This window comes from Myotis nattereri, assembly GCF_964212035.1.
Source record: "Myotis nattereri genome assembly, chromosome: 7".
NCBI classification, from domain to species: domain Eukaryota; kingdom Metazoa; phylum Chordata; class Mammalia; order Chiroptera; family Vespertilionidae; genus Myotis; species Myotis nattereri.
Genome location: NC_138082.1, coordinates 94,297,497 through 94,316,965, shown reverse-complemented (window position 1 = coordinate 94,316,965; position 19,469 = coordinate 94,297,497). Strand labels below are relative to the sequence as shown.

The window sequence follows — 19,469 nt, the reverse complement described above, 5'->3', positions numbered from 1 at the left end:
TTCACATGGCCAGGACACTCGAGAAGTACATGGACCCTGCAGGGCGGGGCTGGGCGGGGTGTGGGTCAGCTGGACCTCTGTTGTTGCCTTGTCTCAGGAGCTACAAAGATCTCTTTCCCATTTTGAAGCTGCCACACCCCAGCAGCCTCACCCAGGGCCCCAGGTGTCGGGTGTGTCTGGAGGGGCAGCTTGTGCCTTCTTGGTTCTTAGTGGGCAAGGCCTGGCCTGCCTGCGTGTGATGGGTGCACCCCCTGGGGAGAAGCCAGCAGCTCAGTGACTGCTTTGGTAGACTGTGCTCTGGGACCTAAGTGTCTGCTGGTCACCTCAGACACCGGGGGACTGTGGTCCACCTAGTGTTCTTTCTTCATCAGAATCTCAGACTCCTGGTAGGAGGCAGGGCTACAACTCATTTGTCTTTTCCATAAAGTAAGTAACAGGTAATTTGCCAATATAGCCTTCTTTCTGAGGGAAATGAACTTCAATAAATAAATAAATACCCCCCCCAAAAAAAAACCCACACTAAGACACATCATAATTAAAATGGCAAACAGCCGAAACCGGTTTGGCTCAGTGGATAGAGCGTTGGCCTGCGGACTGAAAGGTCCCGGGTTCGATTCTGGTCAAGGGCATGTACCAGGGTTGTGGCACATCCCCAGTGGGAGATGTGCAGGAGGCAGCTGATCGATGTTTCTCTCTCATCGATGTTTCTAACTATCTCTCTCCCTTCCTCTCTGTAAAAAATCAATAAAATATATATATTTTTAAAAATGGCAAACATTAAAGACAAAGAAAGAATCTTAAAGACTGCAAGAGAGAGACAGAAAGTCACCTACAAGGGATCTCCCATTAAACTGTCAGCTGACTTCAGGCCAGAATGGAATGGCATGAAGTATACAAAGTAATTAAAAACAAGGGACTAACCCAGGACTACTCTATGCAGCAAGGCTATCTTTCAAAATTGAACGTGAAATAAAGAGCTTCGCAGACAAAAACAACAACAACAAAAAAACAAAAAACAAAACAAAAAAAAATGCTAAAAGAGTTTATTACCACTGAGCCAGCACTGCAAGAAATGCTAAAGGGACTGTTGTAAGAAGAAATAGAGATAAAGAGAAGAACACAGGCATAAAGAATAAGAATGGCAATAAATAAGTAGCTATCAATAATCATCTTAAAGGTAAATGGCTTAAATGCTCTAATAAAAAGACACAGGGTAGCTGAATGGATAAAAAAAAAAAAAATGACCCATATATATGTTGTCTACAAAAGACCCACCTTAGAACAAAGGACTCACACAGACTGAAAGTGAAGGGATGGAAAAAAATGTTCCAGGCAAATGTAAATTAAAAAAAAAAAAAGCTGGGGTAGCAATACTCATATCTGACAAAATAGACTTCAAAGTGAAGACTATAGCAAGAGATAATGAAGGCCACTCCATAATATTAAAGGATTGATACAAGAGGATATAACTCTGGTAAACATATGTGCACCCAAATACATTAAAAAAAATTCTGGAAGATTTTAAGAGAGAGATCAACAGCAATGCCATCACAGTAGGGGACTTTAACACCCCACTGACATCACTGGATAGATCTTCTAGGGAAAAAAAAATTAACAAGGAAACAGCAATCCTAAATGACTCACTAGATCAGATGGAATTAATTGGCATTTTCAGAACATTTTACCCCAAAGTTACAGAATATACATTCTTCTCAAGTGCACTTGGGGCATTTTCAAACATAGATTACATGTTAGGACACAAACTAAGTCTCTACAAGTTCAAGAAGATTGAAATTATATCAAGAATCTTTCGGATTACAATGGCATGAAATTAGAAAACTACAATAAAAGCACTGAAAAACATTCAAACACATGGAGGCAAAATAGCACATTATTAAACAATTAATGGGTTCCAAAGAGATCAAGGAAGAAATAAAAAAAAAAAAAAATCCTGGAAACAAATGAAAATGAACATACAAAAACCCAAAATCTATGGGGCACTACAAAAACAGTCCTGAGAGGGAAGTTCACAGCACTACAGGCCTACCTCAAAAAAAAAAAAAAAAAAAAAAACACAAGAAAAAGCTCTAATAAACTATTTAACATTACAGCTTAACGAATTAGAAACAAAACCAAAAAAAAAAAAAAAAGCCCAAAATAGAAGAAAGGAAATAATAAGATCAGAGAGGCACAAATTAAAACTAAATGAGGGATCACCTCACACCTGTCAGATTGGCTACCATCAACAAATCAACAAATAGCAAGTGCTGGTGAGGAAGTGGAGGAAAGGGAGCCCTCCTGCACTGCTGGTGGGAATGCAGACTGGTGCAGCCATTATGGAAAACAGTATGGAGTTTCCTCAAAAAATTAAAAATGGAACTGCCTCTTGATTCAGTCATCCCACTTCGGGGAATATATGCTAAGAATCCTGAATCACCAATCAGAAAGAATGTATGCACCCATGTGTTCATAGCAGCGTTTTACAATAGCTAAGATCTGGAAACAGCCCAAGTGTCCATCAGTAGATGAATGGATAAAAAACTGGTGGTACATTTACACAATGGAATACTATGCAGCTATAAAAAAAGAACGAACTTATACCGTTCTTATGCTGTTTGCAACAGCGTGGAGGAACCTGGGGGGTATTATGCTAAGTGAAACAAACCAGTCAGAGAAAGACAAATATCACATGATCTCACTTATATGTGGAATCTAATGAACAAAATTAACTGATGAACAAGGTAGGTCCAGAGGCATGAATACATGGAACAGACTGTCAGAGGGGAGGAGGGATTGGATGAAAGAAGGTGTAGGGATTAGCTGAAAATCATATACACATAACAGGAGACACAGACAACAGTGTATGATAGCTGGAGGGAAAGGGGTGGGCAGGTGGAGGTGGGCCAGGGGGCAATGGGGGAGAAAGAAACTTTGCTTGAGTGTGGTCTGTGCATGGCGCACTGTGCAGATAATGTTTAATTGAACTGTACACTTGAAGCCTGTATGCATTGCAAACCAATGTCATCTCTACAAATTTGATTAATTAAAAAAAGAGTTGAAGCTAACAGGAGGGCAGTTAACCCGCCCCCATCTCTGCAAAGGCATCAGGGTCCCTGGACAGTCCCTTCTTCACGCCTCACCCCTGGGCCAGCAGTTTCATGGAGCTGGGCGGGCAGTGGCAGCGCCCGGTCCTGGGGACTCATCTCAGTCTGCTCCATTTAAGCCTTAAAGGGTCACCACGCCGCCTGGAATATTCCCAAAGTGCCCCGCCCCCCTGGTGGCTCCTCCCACCCAGCTGGGCTGGGCCTCTCTAGGAAGAAAAAAGGAGATGAAGCTGAGAGGAGGCCCTGCAGGGAGCCAGGCACCCACACCCACAGGTGCCACCCCACCCACCCCCCACTGCCCACAGCCCTCTGCCCACTACCCTCTGCCCACAGCCCTCTGCCCACTGCCCTCTGCCCACTGCCCTCTGCCCACAGCCCTCTGCCCACTGCCCTCTGCTGACTGCCCACTGCCCTCTGCCCACTGCCCTCTGCCCACAGCCCTCTGACCACAGCCCACTGCCCACAGCCCTCTGCCCACAGCCCACTGCCCTCTGCCCACTGCCCTCTGCCCACAGCCCTCTGCCCATTGCCCTCTGCCCAGAGCACTCTGCCCACTGCCCTCTGCCCACAGCCCACTGCCCACTGCCCTCTGCCCACAGCCCACAGCCCACTGCCCACAGCCCTCTGCCCACTGCCCTCTGCCCACAGCCCACTGCCCACTGCCCACAGCCCACTGCCCACTGCCCTCTGCCCACAGCCCACTGCCCACTGGCCTCTGCCCACAGCCCACAGCCCACATCCCTCTGCCCACAGCCCACAGCCCACTGCCCACAGCCCTCTGCCCACTGCCCTCTGCCCACTGCCCTCTGCCCACAGCCCTCTGACCACAGCCCACAGCCCTCTGCCCACAGCCCACTGCCCACTGCCCTCTGCCCACTGCCCACAGCCCTCTGCCCACTGACCTCTGCCCACAGCCCACTGCCCACTGGCCTCTGCCCACTGCCCACAGCCCACTGCCCACTGGCCTCTGCCCACTGCCCACAGCCCTCTGCCCACTGCCCTCTGCCCACAGCCCACTGCCCACTGCCCTCTGCCCACAGCCCACAGCCCACTGCCCTCTGCCCACGGTTCACGGCCCACTGCCCTCTGCCCTCTGCCCACAGCCCACTGCCCACTGCCCTCTGCCCTCTGCCCACTGCCCACTGTCCACTGCCCTCTGCCCTCTGCCCACGGCCCACTGGCCTCTGCCCACTGCCCACAGCCCACTGCCCACTGGCCTCTGCCCACTGCCCACAGCCCTCTGCCCACTGCCCTCTGCCCACAGCCCACAGCCCACAGCCCTCTGCCCACAGCCCACAGCCCACTGCCCACAGCCCTCTGCCCACTGCCCTCTGCCCACTGCCCTCTGCCCACAGCCCTCTGACCACAGCCCACAGCCCACTGCCCACAGCCCTCTGCCCTCTGCCCACAGCCCTCTGCCCACTGCCCTCTGCCCACTGTCCTCTGCCCACTGCCCTCTGCTCACGGCCCACTGCCCACTGCCCTCTTCCCACTGCCCTCTGCCCACGGCCCAGCGCCCACTGCCCTCTGCCCACTGCCCTCCCCCCACAGCCCTCTGCCCACTGCCCACTGCCCACTGCCCTCTGCCCTTGCCCACTGCCCTCTGCCCACAGCCCACGGCCCTCTGCCCTCTGCCCACTGCCCTCTGCCCTCTGCCCACTGCCCTATGCCCTCTGCCCACTGCCCTCTGCCCACGGCCCACAGCCCACTGCCCTCTGCCCACGGTTCACGGCCCACTGCCCTCTGCCCTCTGCCCACAGCCCACTGCCCACTGCCCTCTGCCCACTGCCCACTGTCCACTGCCCTCTGCCCTCTGCCCACGGCCCACTGCCCTCTGCCCACGGCCCACTGCCCACTGCCCTCTGCCCATTGCCCTCTGCCCACTGCCCTCTGCCCTCAGCCCACGGCCCAGGGCGCAGTCAGGCCGAGAACGCAAGAGTTGAGCACCCCTCCCCCAGTCTGGGCCCCTCAACGTTGGGGCCGGGCGGGCGGCAGGCGCCCTGGTGGCCTCTGGGCGCTGGGACCGACCACCCACCGAACCGCCACCTGGGGGCCACCCTGCCAGCCCCGGCGGGTGGGGTGGGAGGGCCGGCTGCACGCAGGTTGCAGGTCGGAGGGAGCCGGGAGGGCGCCCTGGAGGAGGGGGCCTCTCCTGGAAACGCCGCAGGAGAACTGGGGGAGAACGCGGGACCCCGGGCCAGGCGGGCCTCCCAGGGAGACCAGAGTGGCCACGGGTCCTGCAGGCTGCCCGGGGTGGGTCTGCGACTCCAGTGGAAAGCCGGTCCCCAAACCAGCCCTCTGGCGCCCGCGTGGGCAGCAGGGTGGCGGGGGAGGATGGGGGCAGCCACAGCCGGAGGCCGCAGTTGATCTCCGGTTCCGGATGCTGACAAGCACGTGGGGAGGGAGAGAAAGCCTGCGTCTGGGTTCTGAGGCTGTTTTAGGTTTAAAGCAAATTACCTTTCACTCCTAGAGCCGAAATTTTATCAAGGCTTTTCCTCCTTTCTGGCCCAGAAGTGCAGGGACTAGTTTGTATCTGATCAAGCCTTCCTACCACTAGCCGAGCGCGTTCCTTTTTCTCCGGCATTAAGTGAAAGACTAGACATTAAAGAATTTATCAAGTGAGTATTTAGGAGACAAAGATAGTCACAGAGCAGAAGAGCTGCCACTGCTTTCGCCTGAACTCAGAACGCTCAGGCTGCGCTGCAGCCGGCAATGAGGCCTCCTTATAGTCACACACAATCTGGGACCAAGGGGACCCTTGTCCGCTCACCTCGGATCACACCGGCCAGACTGTAATGTGTGTTCCCGCCCGCTTTCCAGGGGGACACTGGGGCTCTGTGGGAGAGGACCGGGGGAGTGCTCCCTCCCCAACCCCAGGGTGTCGCCGGCTGCCATCTGCCTCTACTTGTTGAAGCAACTTGGGGTAGGATTCGTGATGCGTCTGATCTGACTTTGCAGCCTGGGCCACAGTGCTGGGCAGTGCTCGATCAAAGGGGAAATGGGATAAAATTCCACGCCGCGTGGGAAGATTTGCTCCCTCCTAAGAGAACTCCGGAGAGCCACTCCCCAGGCACAGAGTCGGGCTAGCTAGCCGCTCCCGGGAGCTGCTTATCTGGGCCCAGCTGCTGGGCTCCCGCGGGGCAGCCGCCCACTGGGGCCTGTCGGCCTTCTCCGCACTGGGACAGTGCGATTGTCACAAGGTGGGGCCCGGGCCGCCCACTGGGGCCTGTCGGCCTTCTCCCCACTGGGACAGTGCGATTGCCACAAGGTGGGGCCCGGGCCGCCCATGGGGCCTGTCGGCCTTCTCCCCACTGGGACAGTGCGATTGCCACAAGGTGGGGCCCGGGCCGCCCATGGGGCCTGTCGGCCTTCTCCGCACTGGGACAGTGCGATTGTCACAAGGTGGGGCCCGGGCCGCCCACTGGGGCCTGTCGGCCTTCTCCCACTGGGACAGTGCGATTGCCACAAGGTGGGGCCCGGGCCGCCCACTGGGGCCTGTCGGCCTTCTCCGCACTGGGGCAGTGAGATTGTCACAAGGTGGGGCCCGTGCCGCCCATGGGGCCTGTCGGCCTTCTCCCACTGGGACAGTGCGATTGTCACAAGGTGGGGCCCGGGGGCCTGTCGGCCTTCTCCCCACTGGGACAGTGCGATTGCCACAAGGTGGGGCCCGGGGGCCTGTCGGCCTTCTCCCACTGGGACAGTGCGATTGTCACAAGGTGGGGCCCGGGGGCCTGTCGGCCTTCTCCCACTGGGACAGTGCGATTGTCACAAGGTGGGGCCCGGGCCGCCCACTGGGGCCTGTCGGCCTTCTCCCACTGGGACAGTGCGATTGCCACAAGGTGGGGCCCGGGCCGCCCACTGGGGCCTGTCGGCCTTCTCCGCACTGGGGCAGTGAGATTGCCACAAGGTGGGGCCCGGGCTGAGCACGGGGTGGCCTCGGACAGCACTCCGGCCGCCTCATGAGCCCTCTGGCCCACGGTCCTCTGACAGCAGGGGTGGCTGTCAGGAGCTGAGGCTGGCCCCTCTAAAGCCCCTCACAGCCGCCACCCCAGCCTCGGCCCTGCATGGGGAGAGGGGGGCGTGCGGGGGGTGAGGGTCGGGCTCTGGAGCCAGACAACCCCAGATCAGAGTCTCAGCTGTGACTCTCTCACAAGAGAGGAGCTTGGTGCCCTGGCGGACACCTGTGGGCTCCCTGCCGGGCACAGACCCCAGGGCTTGGGGCAGTGGTGCCCACGGGGAAGTGTTTTGCTGGGGTTTATCCACCTGATCTCCTGGGCCCGAGGGAGACCACCAGCCATGTGACCTTCACCAGGGCCTTCACCCCATCGGAGCTTGCTCCCTTTTCTGCAAAATGGGTGCCAGAGTCCTCCGAAGGCGTGCTGGTGGTCAGGAAGGACACGTCTACAGCAGTTCCGGATGAAGAGCGGCCTCCACTCTGACTGACCATCTGGTAGAGAACTGTCATCCAGGTAGAGACGCGGGGGGCTGGCCAAGGCCCGCTCTGCCTCCCGCCTCCAGGCCATGAAGGGAGACTCCCCAGGACTCAGCCCAAAGAGGGTCAAGAGGCTGCAGGTGGAGGTGGGCATCTCCTGGCAGCCGGTGCCAGCCGCCTGTGCACCCCCCGCCCCCAGCTCTAAGGCATTCTCATGTGTTCAGGACCCTGCACCTTCTGTCCCCAGCGGCTGTTCAATCAAATGCTCCCTCTTAATGGGTTTTGGGGTGTCAGGGTGATTGTGCCAGTTCTCTGGGTTTGCTTCCAGTTGTGGTGCGACTTAATATGTTTTAAGTGTCACTGAGGTATAATTGACAAATAAACCCTTTCAAACCTCCTCCCATGCTCTCAGGGACCCCAACGGGAGGAAACCAAGGGCCCCTGGCAGGGGGTGGTGTGGGCACTGGCCCCCAGGCCTGGCGGCTGGACTCCCTCCCAGAGGCCACTCCGGCTGGAGTCGAAACACTGCCCAGGCCCATCGCTGCTGACCGCGGGGCCACGCAGCGGCCGGCCGGCCGCCCTCCTCCGGGCAGGGCCCCTGGGAGCCCTGCACAGGCCCAGCTGGGCTTCCGGGGACTCTCGCAATTTGTAAAGATTGGCTCAACTTTTTACAACTTTTTCATTAGGGTTATAATCATGGAGGACAGACGCACACCACGGAGGAAGTGCGTGGAGCGGCCGAAAGGCCTCGCGGACACTGCAGGTCTCCCCACGAGGGGCGGGCGGGGCGGCCCAGCGCGGCGGGTCCCGCAAGGGCGCCCCCGCCCCCTCCCCCGCCCCCTCCCCCGCCCCCTCCCTGCGCCCGCCCCCGCCCCCGCCCCCGCCCCCGCCCCCGCCCCCGCCCCCTCCCTGCGCGAGCTCCACGCCCCGCCCAGCGGGGGAGGTGGCTCCGCCGCGAGACCGGAGGAGGGCCGCCGCCCTCCCGCTCGAGGAGCCGCCGCTCCCGCGTCACGTCCTCCAGGCGCCCCCCCCACCCCCGACCCTGCGCGCGGGAAGGGCTCCCCGTGGGCGGCCTCCCGCCTCGGCGAGGCCCGGCGGCCAGAGACGGTCCCGGCGCGCAGCCTGGGCCGAGCCCCGCGAGCTCGGGGGGCGGGGCCGGGGATCGGCGCGGGCGGCGACGGCAAGAGGCCCCGCGCGGGCGGTGGGCGGGGCGGGCGGGCGCCTGCGGACGCGGCGGCGCGCGGGGCTGCGCAGTCTTCTCGGCGCGCGCGGCGGTGAGGGCCGCGGGCGGGCGGAGGCGGCGGGAGCCGAGCCGGGGAGGCCGGGGCCGGACGGGCTGGCGGAGAGCCGTCATGGCGCCGCGCGGGGCCGGGGCCCGAGCCTCCGCGCTCGACCCGGGCGCCGAGTAGCCGGGCGGGGCCGACGCGCGGCGGCGGTGGGAGCAGCGCCCGCGCCCGCCCGCAGGCCGCCCGGCCGGCGATGGTGACACATGCGGCGGCGGCGCGGCGGGACCATGGTTGAGCGCGCCAGCCGGTTCGTGCTGGTGGTGGCGGGCTCGGCGTGCTTCATGCTCATCCTCTACCAGTACGCGGGCCCCGGGCTGGGCCGCGGCGCCCCGGGCCGCGCGCCGCCCGACGACCTGGACCTCTTCCCCACGCCCGACCCGCACTACGAGCGGAAGTACTACTTCCCGACGCGCGAGCTGGAGCGCTCGCTGCGCTTCGACATGAAGGGCGACGACGTGATCGTCTTCCTGCACATCCAGAAGACGGGCGGCACCACCTTCGGCCGCCACCTCGTGCAGAACGTGCGCCTCGAGGTGCCCTGCGACTGCCGGCCCGGCCAGAAGAAGTGCACCTGCTACCGGCCCAACCGCCGCGAGACCTGGCTCTTCTCCCGCTTCTCCACCGGCTGGAGCTGCGGGCTGCACGCCGACTGGACCGAGCTCACCAGCTGCGTGCCCGGCGTGCTGGACCGCCGCGACCCCGCCGCGCTGCGCGCGCCCAGGTGAGCCCACCCCGCGGCCACGCGGCCCGCCCGCCCGCTGCGAGCGCCACAGGCCGCAGCCATCTCCCCTCGCTCTCCCCTCCTGCCCCAGCCGCGCTCCTTCCCCCTCTCCCCCGGGGCGGGTAGTGCCTGGGCCCCCGCCCGGGCCTCGTGGGCCGGTGTGAAACGGGGCCGCCCCACGTGCCAGCCCGCCGGGGAGGACAGTGGATTCTGGGCGTGTGCTCCCAGCTGGTGTGTGCGCTTTCCTGCGCCGCTCTCCCGAGGCGCTCCCACCCAAAGCTCAAGGAGGAATGGAGGGTGCTCTCCCTACCCTGTGGGCCCCCCGCCTGCCGCGGGGGCTGGGAAGGCCCTGCCCGCTTGTGTGCGCCCGTGGAACAAAGGCCGAGTGTGGCCTGGGCTGCTGGCTCCCGGAGTTGGGCCCCAACCAAGTGTGAGCTTGCCCTGAAGGAGGAACAAAAGCCAGGTGGGGGCGAGCTGAGCTGGTCAGGGCAGGTGCAGCCAGACACCTTTGCTGGGGACCCCTATCCTGTGGAGGTGGGGGCACCCGCAGGACGGTGCTGGGTTGTGGGTGGTTCCGGCTGGGAATCTTCCTCCCGTTTGGGGTGCTCTGGGGCCTTCTCCCCAGAAGGCGGCTGGGAGGCCCGGGGTGCAGGCTCTGCTGCTGTGGGTCTGCCTCCCGGGTGCCTCAGGACTGTGCGAGCCGAGCCGGCTGCCTGGGGATCTGGCCGCTGTTGTCTTGCTTGTCGGCACTCAGGAAGGCGCCGGTCTCGGGGATCTGGGGTGAACGCGGCCGTCTGTCCATGCACTGCTCCCCCTGCTCAACCCTGCAGTCCTTTTCCGGGTCTTTCCCAGGCTGTTGGGAGTTGGGGGAGGATAGCTCCCCCCTTTCCCTTGGCTGTGTTGCTCCCTGCCCCACAAAAAAGCCTCTCTCAGCCTGAGACAGAACATTCCTGGTCTCCAGTAGGCAGGTGCTGACGGACCTGCCTCCAGGGCCCCTGAGCCTTGCTTTCTGCCCACACTTGGCCAGCTCCGCACAGATGCACTCTCCTGGCATAATTCCTCCCAGCCTTGCCCCCAGCCTCCCCCCCACACACATCCGTGGTTGATCCTCGCTGTACTAGACTGAGCTTGGCCTGGGGGCTTGCAGCTCTCTGCCCACCAGGGCTGTAGGCCCCTGGAACTGGGCACTGCCCAACCCAGGTAGGCCTAGGCAGGCACGTCCCTGTCGGTAGGAGGGGGATGGGGACAGACACCATCCTGTCTGCCAAAGGGAGTTACCCCGAGAGCCCCTTAGGGAGCATGTGCAGAGCTGGCCTGCCGGCTGGCTAGGGCCTGAATCCAGCCAATGGCCTTGGCCCTAGTCTGCAACCAGGTTGTTCTTCCTGTAGCCCTGGGGTCACAGGGTGAAGGTTCCTGGCCTCTTTGCTCTGGAATTTGTCCTGATGAGCAGGAGATCAGGATCCTCACACACAGAAGGGGGAGGGTCAGGTGGAGCTGATTGCTCCCCACCCCACCCCACCCCTGTGCCACAGGGCCCACCCAGGGTGGGTATGTAACAACAATGGGAAATAAATGCCCGGCCTGGTCAGCCAGATGCCTGTTGCTGGGGTGGGCTGCCAGCACCTCCCCCACCCCCCAAATTGCTGAGCTCAGCGGCAGCAGCCTGTGGAGGGGGTGCTAGGGGTGCTGAAGGCCCTGCTCTGTTGTCCCCTCGGAGCCGTCGGTGCCACCAAGCAGGTGACAGCTTTGCCTTTGCTCTCCCTCCTGTCACTCTGTTCCAGGCACTAGACTAGATAGATTGCTTTTTAATGAGCTTCCTGAGAGGCCGCGTAGCCGGGCCTGTGCGTGTGCGTGTACGTGGGCCTGCCCCGAACTTGCCTCGCGCCGCCCTGGTGGTGGGCTGGGCTGCTGCTCTCCCCAGTTCAGCGGCCGGCACCTCTCAGGAAGGGGCGGGCCTGCCCTCCGCGCTCCTGTCCTGCCAGCCAGGGGCTGGTGGTGCCTGGTTTCATGAGTCTCGGATGTCACCCTCACCTCCTTCCAGTAGCGCCAGGTCCCACCCTCCCGTGGACGTGGCACGCCCCCAGCTGGGGTCTGAGGAGGGGTGGCCCTGGCTCCTAGAGCTGTCCTGACACGGCCCTTGGGGGTCTGGGCCCCGGTGAGGACCCTTTCCTTCTCTCAGGCCGGCACACTGCAGGACCTGGGCAGGTGCCTTTCTGTCACGAGGGGCACTTGGAGAATTTCTCCGCCAAGAATTTCTCTCCCAGCTCCTGAGGCCAGGTCTTCTCGGCCTGGGGAGGTGGGCCTTGTGCAGGAAATGAGGTGCTCCTCGCCCTGATCTCCTGGGTCAGCCGGGCGTTCTGAGGCCTGTGCTGAGGAGACGCATGGAGATGGCAGGTGTCCCCCTCCCTGGGATGTGCTCCCCGGCCTAGAAGAGAGTAACAGGTGTGTGAGTGAGGCCTGTGTCTGTAGGGGGGAAGGGAGGGGGAGCTGCTGCACCTGCTGGCCTCAGCCGGGAGGGCTTGTAAGGGCAGGACTGGCCTTGGAGAGGGGCGGCTGCCCCTGGGCAGCAGGCAGGTGGCTGACTGTTGCCAGGAGCTACTTTGGTGAGTGTCTCCGCACCCCACACCCCTGTGTCGCCTTGTGGGATCGGGCGGTGCCCTCAGGGCCAGAGCCCTCCTTCCTCCTTCCGTCTGCCTGAGGGGGCAGGAGCCAATGCCAGGTCTTGCCTGGGTGGCCCTGGAGTCACGTAGGCTTCATTTGGGGCCTGAATGTGGCTTCTGGGCCACCTTCATGGGCCCCTGGCTTGGCCCCTGGAGTGTCCCGGCTGCGGTGCTGCCTGCGGAGACAGCGTCAGTAGAGTGTGCCGTCGGCTCTGTGCCGCGGCTCCGGCCCCACGCCCGCCCTCCACCATCCTGAGGTCCTCAGGTTCCAGAAATAGCCTGTGCTGCCCTCCGCCCTCGCCCTCGTCTCTTCCCACTGCTCGGCAGGCTACCCCTCTCCCACGGCCCAGCTCCGCTCCCCGCGCCCAGGAAGCCTGCCCTGGCAGCACTCGTGGTGCCCTGCATCCTGTCACGTCCAGAGAACGCTGGCACCACAAGAATCCTCACCAGGACCCACAGCCACCCTGGGAGCTGTGCTCCGCAGGCTTCACCCGGACAGGTCGGGCTCGGCCTTGCGTGCAGTGCCAGCCCCAGAGAGACACAGCCGCTCCCGCCTGGCCTTCCCGTCACTGCTCGGTGCTCAAGGGGACCAGCCCGCCTTTGCCTGCAGCAGGGAGGCGCCGCCCGCCGCACAGGGCTGGGCAGTGGACAGGGCCCGCCTCAGGGGCCTGGGTGGGTGTCACAGTGGCCTGAAGCACCGAGAGAGCACTTGGGTTGAGACAAAAAGAACCTGAGGTCAAAATGTTCAGAATGACATTTTCATTTTTTAAGAAAAGGGAAAAAACATGTTTTTCAGCAGCTGCATGGGAACTTCCTTCCGAAGCAGCCTTTCCAACGGTTTGTGGACGGTGCTTTTCCGTGGGCTCTGGCTCGTGAAGTCACGTGCTCGACCTCGTGTGTCCCGCAGCCTCGGGGACCAGGACCTGTGTCCTCGGCGGCACTCCTCTGTGAAGCCGGGCCGTGCAGGGTGCCGGACGCGCGTGTGGCCTGGCTCTGGTCCGGCCTCGTCCACCCCTGGCTCAGCCTGTCCTGTGGGCCAGCTCCCAGCCGGGCCCGGGCCGGGGGAGCCAGCAGGCGTTTCTTTCTTGGCGGGAGGCCTGAGAAGCGTGGCGGCTACGCTGGGGAGAGGTAGGCGGCTGGTGAGGGCGTTTGTCGTCCTGGGGGGCCCTGGTCTTCCTTTCGCACCCTCCTCCTCTGTCGTAAGGGGGGCCGGTGGTAGGTCACTGGGAGTCGGGTGTAAAAGAAAAGCCTCCTCTTCTCCAGCGTCCCGGTTCTCTACCACTGAAACCGTAGTAGAGCTTCTCTGCACCTCCGTGGCACTGAGCAGAGCCCTGCGTCCGCCAGGCCCGCCGCGGCCGCAGTGAGCGCCGGTGTGAGTGCTCCGCCTGGCTCCGTAGCTCCGGCTTCCTTTTAAATTCCTGGGAGTGGAGCCTCTGAGGGGATGGGGGGTGGCTAGAGGCTCTTCAGCAAGTCTGTGCCTGTGTGTTGCCTCTGGTGGCTGGGCACCTGTCTCGGCAGCACCCCGTGGGACTGAAGGGTGCGTGGGAGCCCGGCTCTGGCTCCCTCACACTCGGAGTGCAGAGGAACCTCGCCGCTCACACCTAAATCGTCCCAGAAGGCGGTTCAAAGGAGAGATTTGTTTGAAAACCGAATCTTTTTTCCCATTAGAAAAAAATGTAAATTGAATTAATCCATTCCAGACCGCCAAATGATTTCCTGTTTTACCCTTTCTCATATACAGTACATGTCTAATGTGCTGTTTAATCTATAAATTTATGGAACCACCCCCTACTAGCCTTAAACGGATCCCTTTCAGCCCTCAGTCCAGGGGTGCAGCATCTTAGCTTGCCCACATATCTCTGCCTCCCAAATGCAGTCACTGGCTAACTGCTATTCCTTTATCCAAATCAACAAGTTTTCCTACTCTTCCATTTGCCTGTGAACTTTGTTTTGTGAGCACTTTTACACCCTTAGCCACATGAATACTCTTTTTTTAAAAAATATATTTGTATTGATTTCAGAGAGGAAGGGAGAGAAACATCAGTAATGAGAGAGAGTCATTGATCGGCTGCCTCCTGCACGCCTCCTATTGGGGACCAAGCCCACAACCTGGGCATGTGCCCTTGACCGGAATCGAACTTGGGACCCTTCAGTCTGTAGGGTCTATCCACTAAGCCACACCAGCGAGGGCAACATGAGCACTCTTGATGGCCTCTTTATGTTTTAAAATTGTGCTGATTTTTCATTGCACCAGCAACAAAAGCAAAAATAGACACAAAAATATTCATGATTTCCTGAGATGCTAAGGACTCCATTAGGAATAAACCAGGTTTAGGAGTGAAGTCGACTTCCCTCCTGGGTTTGTGGCCTGGGAGAGGCTTTTTGTTGTGGGTTGTATCTACATGAAGGGCTGTCAGGTTGAGAACTGCAGTGCTCTTAGGAAATGGAGACATTTTTCATTTGGCCCCGGCCCCACAAGGCAGGCGTGTGATGTTGGCCCCATTTTCCACAAGAAAGCCAGGCAGGGCCCAGGAAAGCCGGGGAACTTGCAGAGTCCCCGGCCTGGCAAGCCCACAGCTGGCCCGGTGTCTGTCTGTCCCAAGCCGTGTGCCCAGCCAGCTAGGCCCAGCACGGGGGCTCCCGCTGGGCAGCCCTGGGAAGGCTCCGGGGAGGGTTCAGTTTACGGGAACCATCTGCAGCCTCGCTGGACCCTGATCGGGCCACACCCTGGGCTCTGGCCGCGCCTGTGAGGCCCGCTGGCGGCGGCTTAGACTGTGTGGTGCCCAAGCAAGGCCTTTGGGCAGCAAGGCAGTGCCTCTCCCGTGGACGGGGCGTGGGAAGTTGTGTCATCCAGGCAGGACGTGACTCACCTGGAGAGCACACGAAGCCGCCAGGGGCTGGGCTCTCGCCTGACATTTTCTGAGCATTTCTCCTCACAGGACAAAACCGCACGCAGCCTCTCGCTGCACGAGGCTCCTCCCCCGGGCAGCGGCGGCCTCGCTGCCAGTGCTCACAGGTGAGAAGACATGTTTGTAAGAAGGTTTTTCTCTTTCAAGACTGTTGTTCTTGCCTCTTCCAGAACTCAGTTGGCTCTGTCTTCCTGTGACGCTTTTGCTGTCTGTGTCTTTCTTTCTTGGGGACTGGGGGTCATGGGGGATGTTATTCAGGAAAAAAGTACCAAGCTTGGCTGGGGCCACAGGGGATGAGATGCTGCCCCAGTCACAAAAATAGGCCAGCAAGTGAGTGGTGATGGCAGGAGATGTGCCCTGGAGCATCTGAGGGTTTTGCAGGATGAATAGGAGTACACAGGAAGTGGTGCTCTGGAACCAGTTAGGTTTCTAGACACACCCTCTGACACACACGGCCACTTGCAGGGACAGGCAGGGCCCAAGAGGCGGTGGGGTGGGGCAGTGAGTAGAGAAGGGCTCTCCCAGAGGGGCAGGCAGAGGCCCCGAACGCAGGCCTGTCTGGCTGTGGGACTGGTGGCCTGACAGTGTCCCCTTCTGGCGTGACATTGTCCCAGACCCCAGCTTACAGGGCCAGGTCTTTGGGAACAGTGCAGGGTGCACATATCCGCAGGCCAGTTAGAGAACTGGCTCCAGACCGCCGGCTGCGGCGGACAGTTAGCTGGCACCAGGGGCAGCCGCAAGGACGCCCCTAGCTGTGGAGCCCACACACCCTGCCAACCTCGCTGGGGCCTGGGGCCTGTTTCCTTGATGGCCGCCAGCTGCGCCTGCCCAGTGTGAGGGTGGGTGGCCTTCCCCGGCCCGTGGGTGGCCTGGGGGAGCTGTTTCAAACCCCCTCCCCTCAACCTCCCACTGCGGGGGTGGGGGGGGGGTTCACTCAGCCAAGCACCCTGGGTCTGGGGCCCCGGCTCACCAAGGGCTGCTGTCGGGACAGCCGTGCCCTGAGTTTCCCAAAAACCACTGCAGGGCCTGCGCCCTCGGCATGGACGGGCTCTGAGGCACCAAGCGGGCGGCGGACGTGGGATGTGGCCCCAGAGTTCCATCTGGGCAGCCCAGGCAGCCACTCTGGGCCCCAGGCGGCGCGGGCGGCCTCTCCCCTGTGCTGGAGTCCGAGGTCCGTGGGCAGCACATGGAAACCATCTCTGAGCCCAGCCCCATCTCTGCAGGGGACGTACAGCTTCTCGTTTGCCTGAGGCACTTGTGGCCTCTCCAGCCCCATGTCTGTCCATGTCTTGTTCTGCAGTCGGCAGCTCACAGGCCTGCTGCCAGGTGTGGAGCCCTGGGCCTCGCCTGTGTGGTGGGTCCTCTGGGGCTTCCCACACCCTTCAGGAGGCTGGCGGGGAGGGCGGGGGCCGCCCTGGGGAGCACAGCATGGGGCCCTGGGAAGAGGTGGGAGCTCTGATGTCTGAGCAGGTGCAACCGCCCCAGTTTGTTTGTATGGGGAACACGCATCAGCCCAACGCAGGGACCAGCAAATCCGTAATTGTCTGGCATGACGAAGACTAGAGAGATTAAAACTCTGGAGTTAACTGTTTATAAGCCTGTAGGATTGGAGGGGGTCAGACCAGCACCCCTGCAAGGGGCCTCATGCCCCGGGGCTGACGTTTGAACCTCAGCTCTTGAGTCGGAGCTGTCCTGCAGCCCTGGCCCAGCCCTGAGCACGGAGGCCTCGGTGTGAGGTGGGCAGCGCTCAGGTGGCTCTGCTCAGCCTGCCCCGGGCCACGTGTAGCGGTTGTGGGAGGACTTGGTGTGCACGCGGTCAGCTCCTGGAACTTCCGTCCGCCTCCACCTGAGTAAGGACTGGTGGTCCAGGGCGGCCTGGCAGCCAGCAAACAGCCCCAGCAGGTGGGAGAGCAAGGCCCTTCCTCAGAGCCAGAAGCCCGTGACCATGGAGGGTGGGGGTGGGGTCCCAGCTCTGCCACTCGCAAGCTCTGTGACACACGTGCCTCGGTTTCCCCTCTGTAGGACGGGCGCGCTGTTAGTGCCTGCCCACAGGAGGTGCGGGGATTGTGCCTGGCGTGAGGACTGTTGGACAAGAGGCTGCAGTTCCCTCTGAGAGCACAAGGCAGGGGCTCCTGACCCCCCGGGGTCGTCAGTGCGAGGCCCGCAGCTCCCCCCCAGCAGCTGGCGTCCAGCATCACTGGCCTCCACGTGGCGGCCTGGGCCGTGCTGTGCTTCCGCTGTGGGGTCTCCTGCTCACCCCTTTGCCATGTTTGCTCCCCAGATCTCCAGCAAACCCCGACAGCTGGGGGGCAGCCCAGGTGAACGGGCTGTCAGCGTGGTCTCTGAACGCGCAGGTCGGCCGGGTGTCTGGCCGGAGCAGCAGCAGCGTGCCCGCTGGTCTCTGAGAATTTGTGGGGCCCTAGCGGCGAGGGGAGAGGACAGGGTGGTGACTGGCTGGCCCGGGCCTTGCAGAGGCCTAGGACCTGCGGTTCCTCCGTCCCTCACCGGCTGCCTCGGCCCGGGCTGTGGCCACGCGCCCACCACGTGACGGCCTGATGCTGCCGCGGCCTCAGTCCCAGCGCTTCCACCGCTGAGGCCCCCGCACCCCAGTGCGCCGTGTGCTCACATACACTGCAGACACTGCACCCCTGAAACGGCACCACAGTTTAGAACCTTCTGGAACCTGCGTCAGATAGATGGTGCTTGACCCTGTGTACCCTGCTTTCCCCACTCAGCCTTGTTGTTGAGATTCACCACATTGGCCCACGACAGGCATGTTTAATGCATTGGCTGCTGGTTAGCACTGAGTTTGTCTGGACGCCTCTTTCCCCGTGTTTTGTCACAGGCCCGGCGCCTGGCCAGCCTGCTCCTCCCAGCAGAGGGCGGCCCGTCCTCAGCTCTGCTCGAGGCATCCAGCGCGCTCCAGCCTGGCTGCTGCAAACCGCCCCCCTGCCGTGCCCGAGCTCCCCCACCATTTGGACCGGCAGACGTTGCCATTTTGCCAGGCCAGTAGCCGTGGTCTTGGCGCACTGTTCCCATGACCGGGTGAGGCAGGCGTCCTGTTTGGTTGACTGGCTGCTGTTAGTGTCTCTGGGCCCAGAGGGTTGTTTGTCCCCCGACGTGTTCTGGTACAAAGTTCTACGGCGACGACACCCCCATCTGCCCTTCCACACTGTGTGTGGTCAGCGTTCGCACCATAGGGAGGGGGCGGCACACCCCTGCCCTCCGCCACTGGCACCAGAGTGCACTGCAGCGCTGGAGGGGAGTGGCCCTGCTGACCTCTGACCTTTCTGGGAACCCCTTATAGTGGGGCTCAGCCAGAGGCCTGGACAGGTGACTGGGAGACGGATGGGTGTCCCCAGGGCCTGCTGCTAAGCCGAGCCCAGAGGCTGGGCACGTGGGGGACCTCCTGCCTGGCGTCTGACACCCATCAGCCCTGGCGGTGGGTCCCTGTGAGGCTGGTCGGAAGACAGGGTCCCGTAGCCAAAGCCAGCCCACTGCTCTGAAGTCAGGGGCCTCCGCTCTCGATGGAGATCTGGGTGGGGCTTTCCTCGGTGAGGCCTGCTCCCAGCCGGGCCCAGCCCGCACCCCATCTCCACAGCCACACCCGGGGCTGCCCTGTGGGCGGGGCTCCCTGCCCCCACTGAAGAGAAGTGCGAGGCAGGGCTCCCTTACCGTCCCAGCAGCCTTGGGGGCACCTCGCCCGGCCCCACTGGCCCAGGCGGCGTCCGGGCCCGGGCCCCGCACGGGCAGTTCGTCTGAGCCTGCGGTGGCGATGAGCCTCGCCGAGTCCTGAGCTCCACAAGCTCGCGTGTCCGTGCCTCTGAGGCATCGGTGCCCTAGCCCCGGGATGAAGACGGGCCGGCACTGAGGCTCTGCAGTGACGTCACCACCGCAAGGGGCCCGTGGGGTGCCGTCCTGAGCTGGGGCCAGGCTTGGGGTGTAGCATGGCCTTTTCTGGAGTCCTGGGCTGCGTTCTCCTCAAGGAAACTGCAGCTGTCGGAGGCAGCTGGCCTGTGGGTGCTGGGCTGGGGCAGGCCCTTGCCAAGGGCAGTCGGAGCCCGGTAGCTGGAAAGACCCCCCACCAAGTGCCAGGCCGCCCCGTTCTTGACTCGCCGTTGGGGGCCCCGCAGGACGGAGGAGGACACAGGCTCAGAGCCTCAGCGCCTTGTCGCCCACGGGCACGTGTAGCAGAGCAGGAGGCCCCCGGCCTGTGTCCCAGGTCCCTCTTACCGCTCCAGGGGCGGGGAGCAGGCAGGTCCAGCGAGGAGGGAGCCAGGCAGTGGTCGTTCCTGCCCGTGGAGGCCAGCAGGGCAGCTTGAGTGACGCGCTTTCCCAGGAGCTCACATGGTCCAGG

General features: G+C 61.7%; 1 protein-coding gene across 1 annotated transcript in view; it reads left to right on the top strand.

Moving 5' to 3' along the window:
- The first annotated feature begins 8,965 nt into the window (after positions 1-8,965).
- Positions 8,966-19,469, top strand: part of HS6ST1 (heparan sulfate 6-O-sulfotransferase 1) — a 29,022-nt gene continuing 18,518 nt past the window's right edge. Inside the window, exon 1 of the mRNA XM_081095953.1 lies at positions 8,966-9,543. Coding sequence (XP_080952079.1) covers positions 9,026-9,543 — 518 coding nt within the window. The 5' untranslated portion in view covers positions 8,966-9,025. The remainder of the gene's footprint in view (positions 9,544-19,469) is intronic.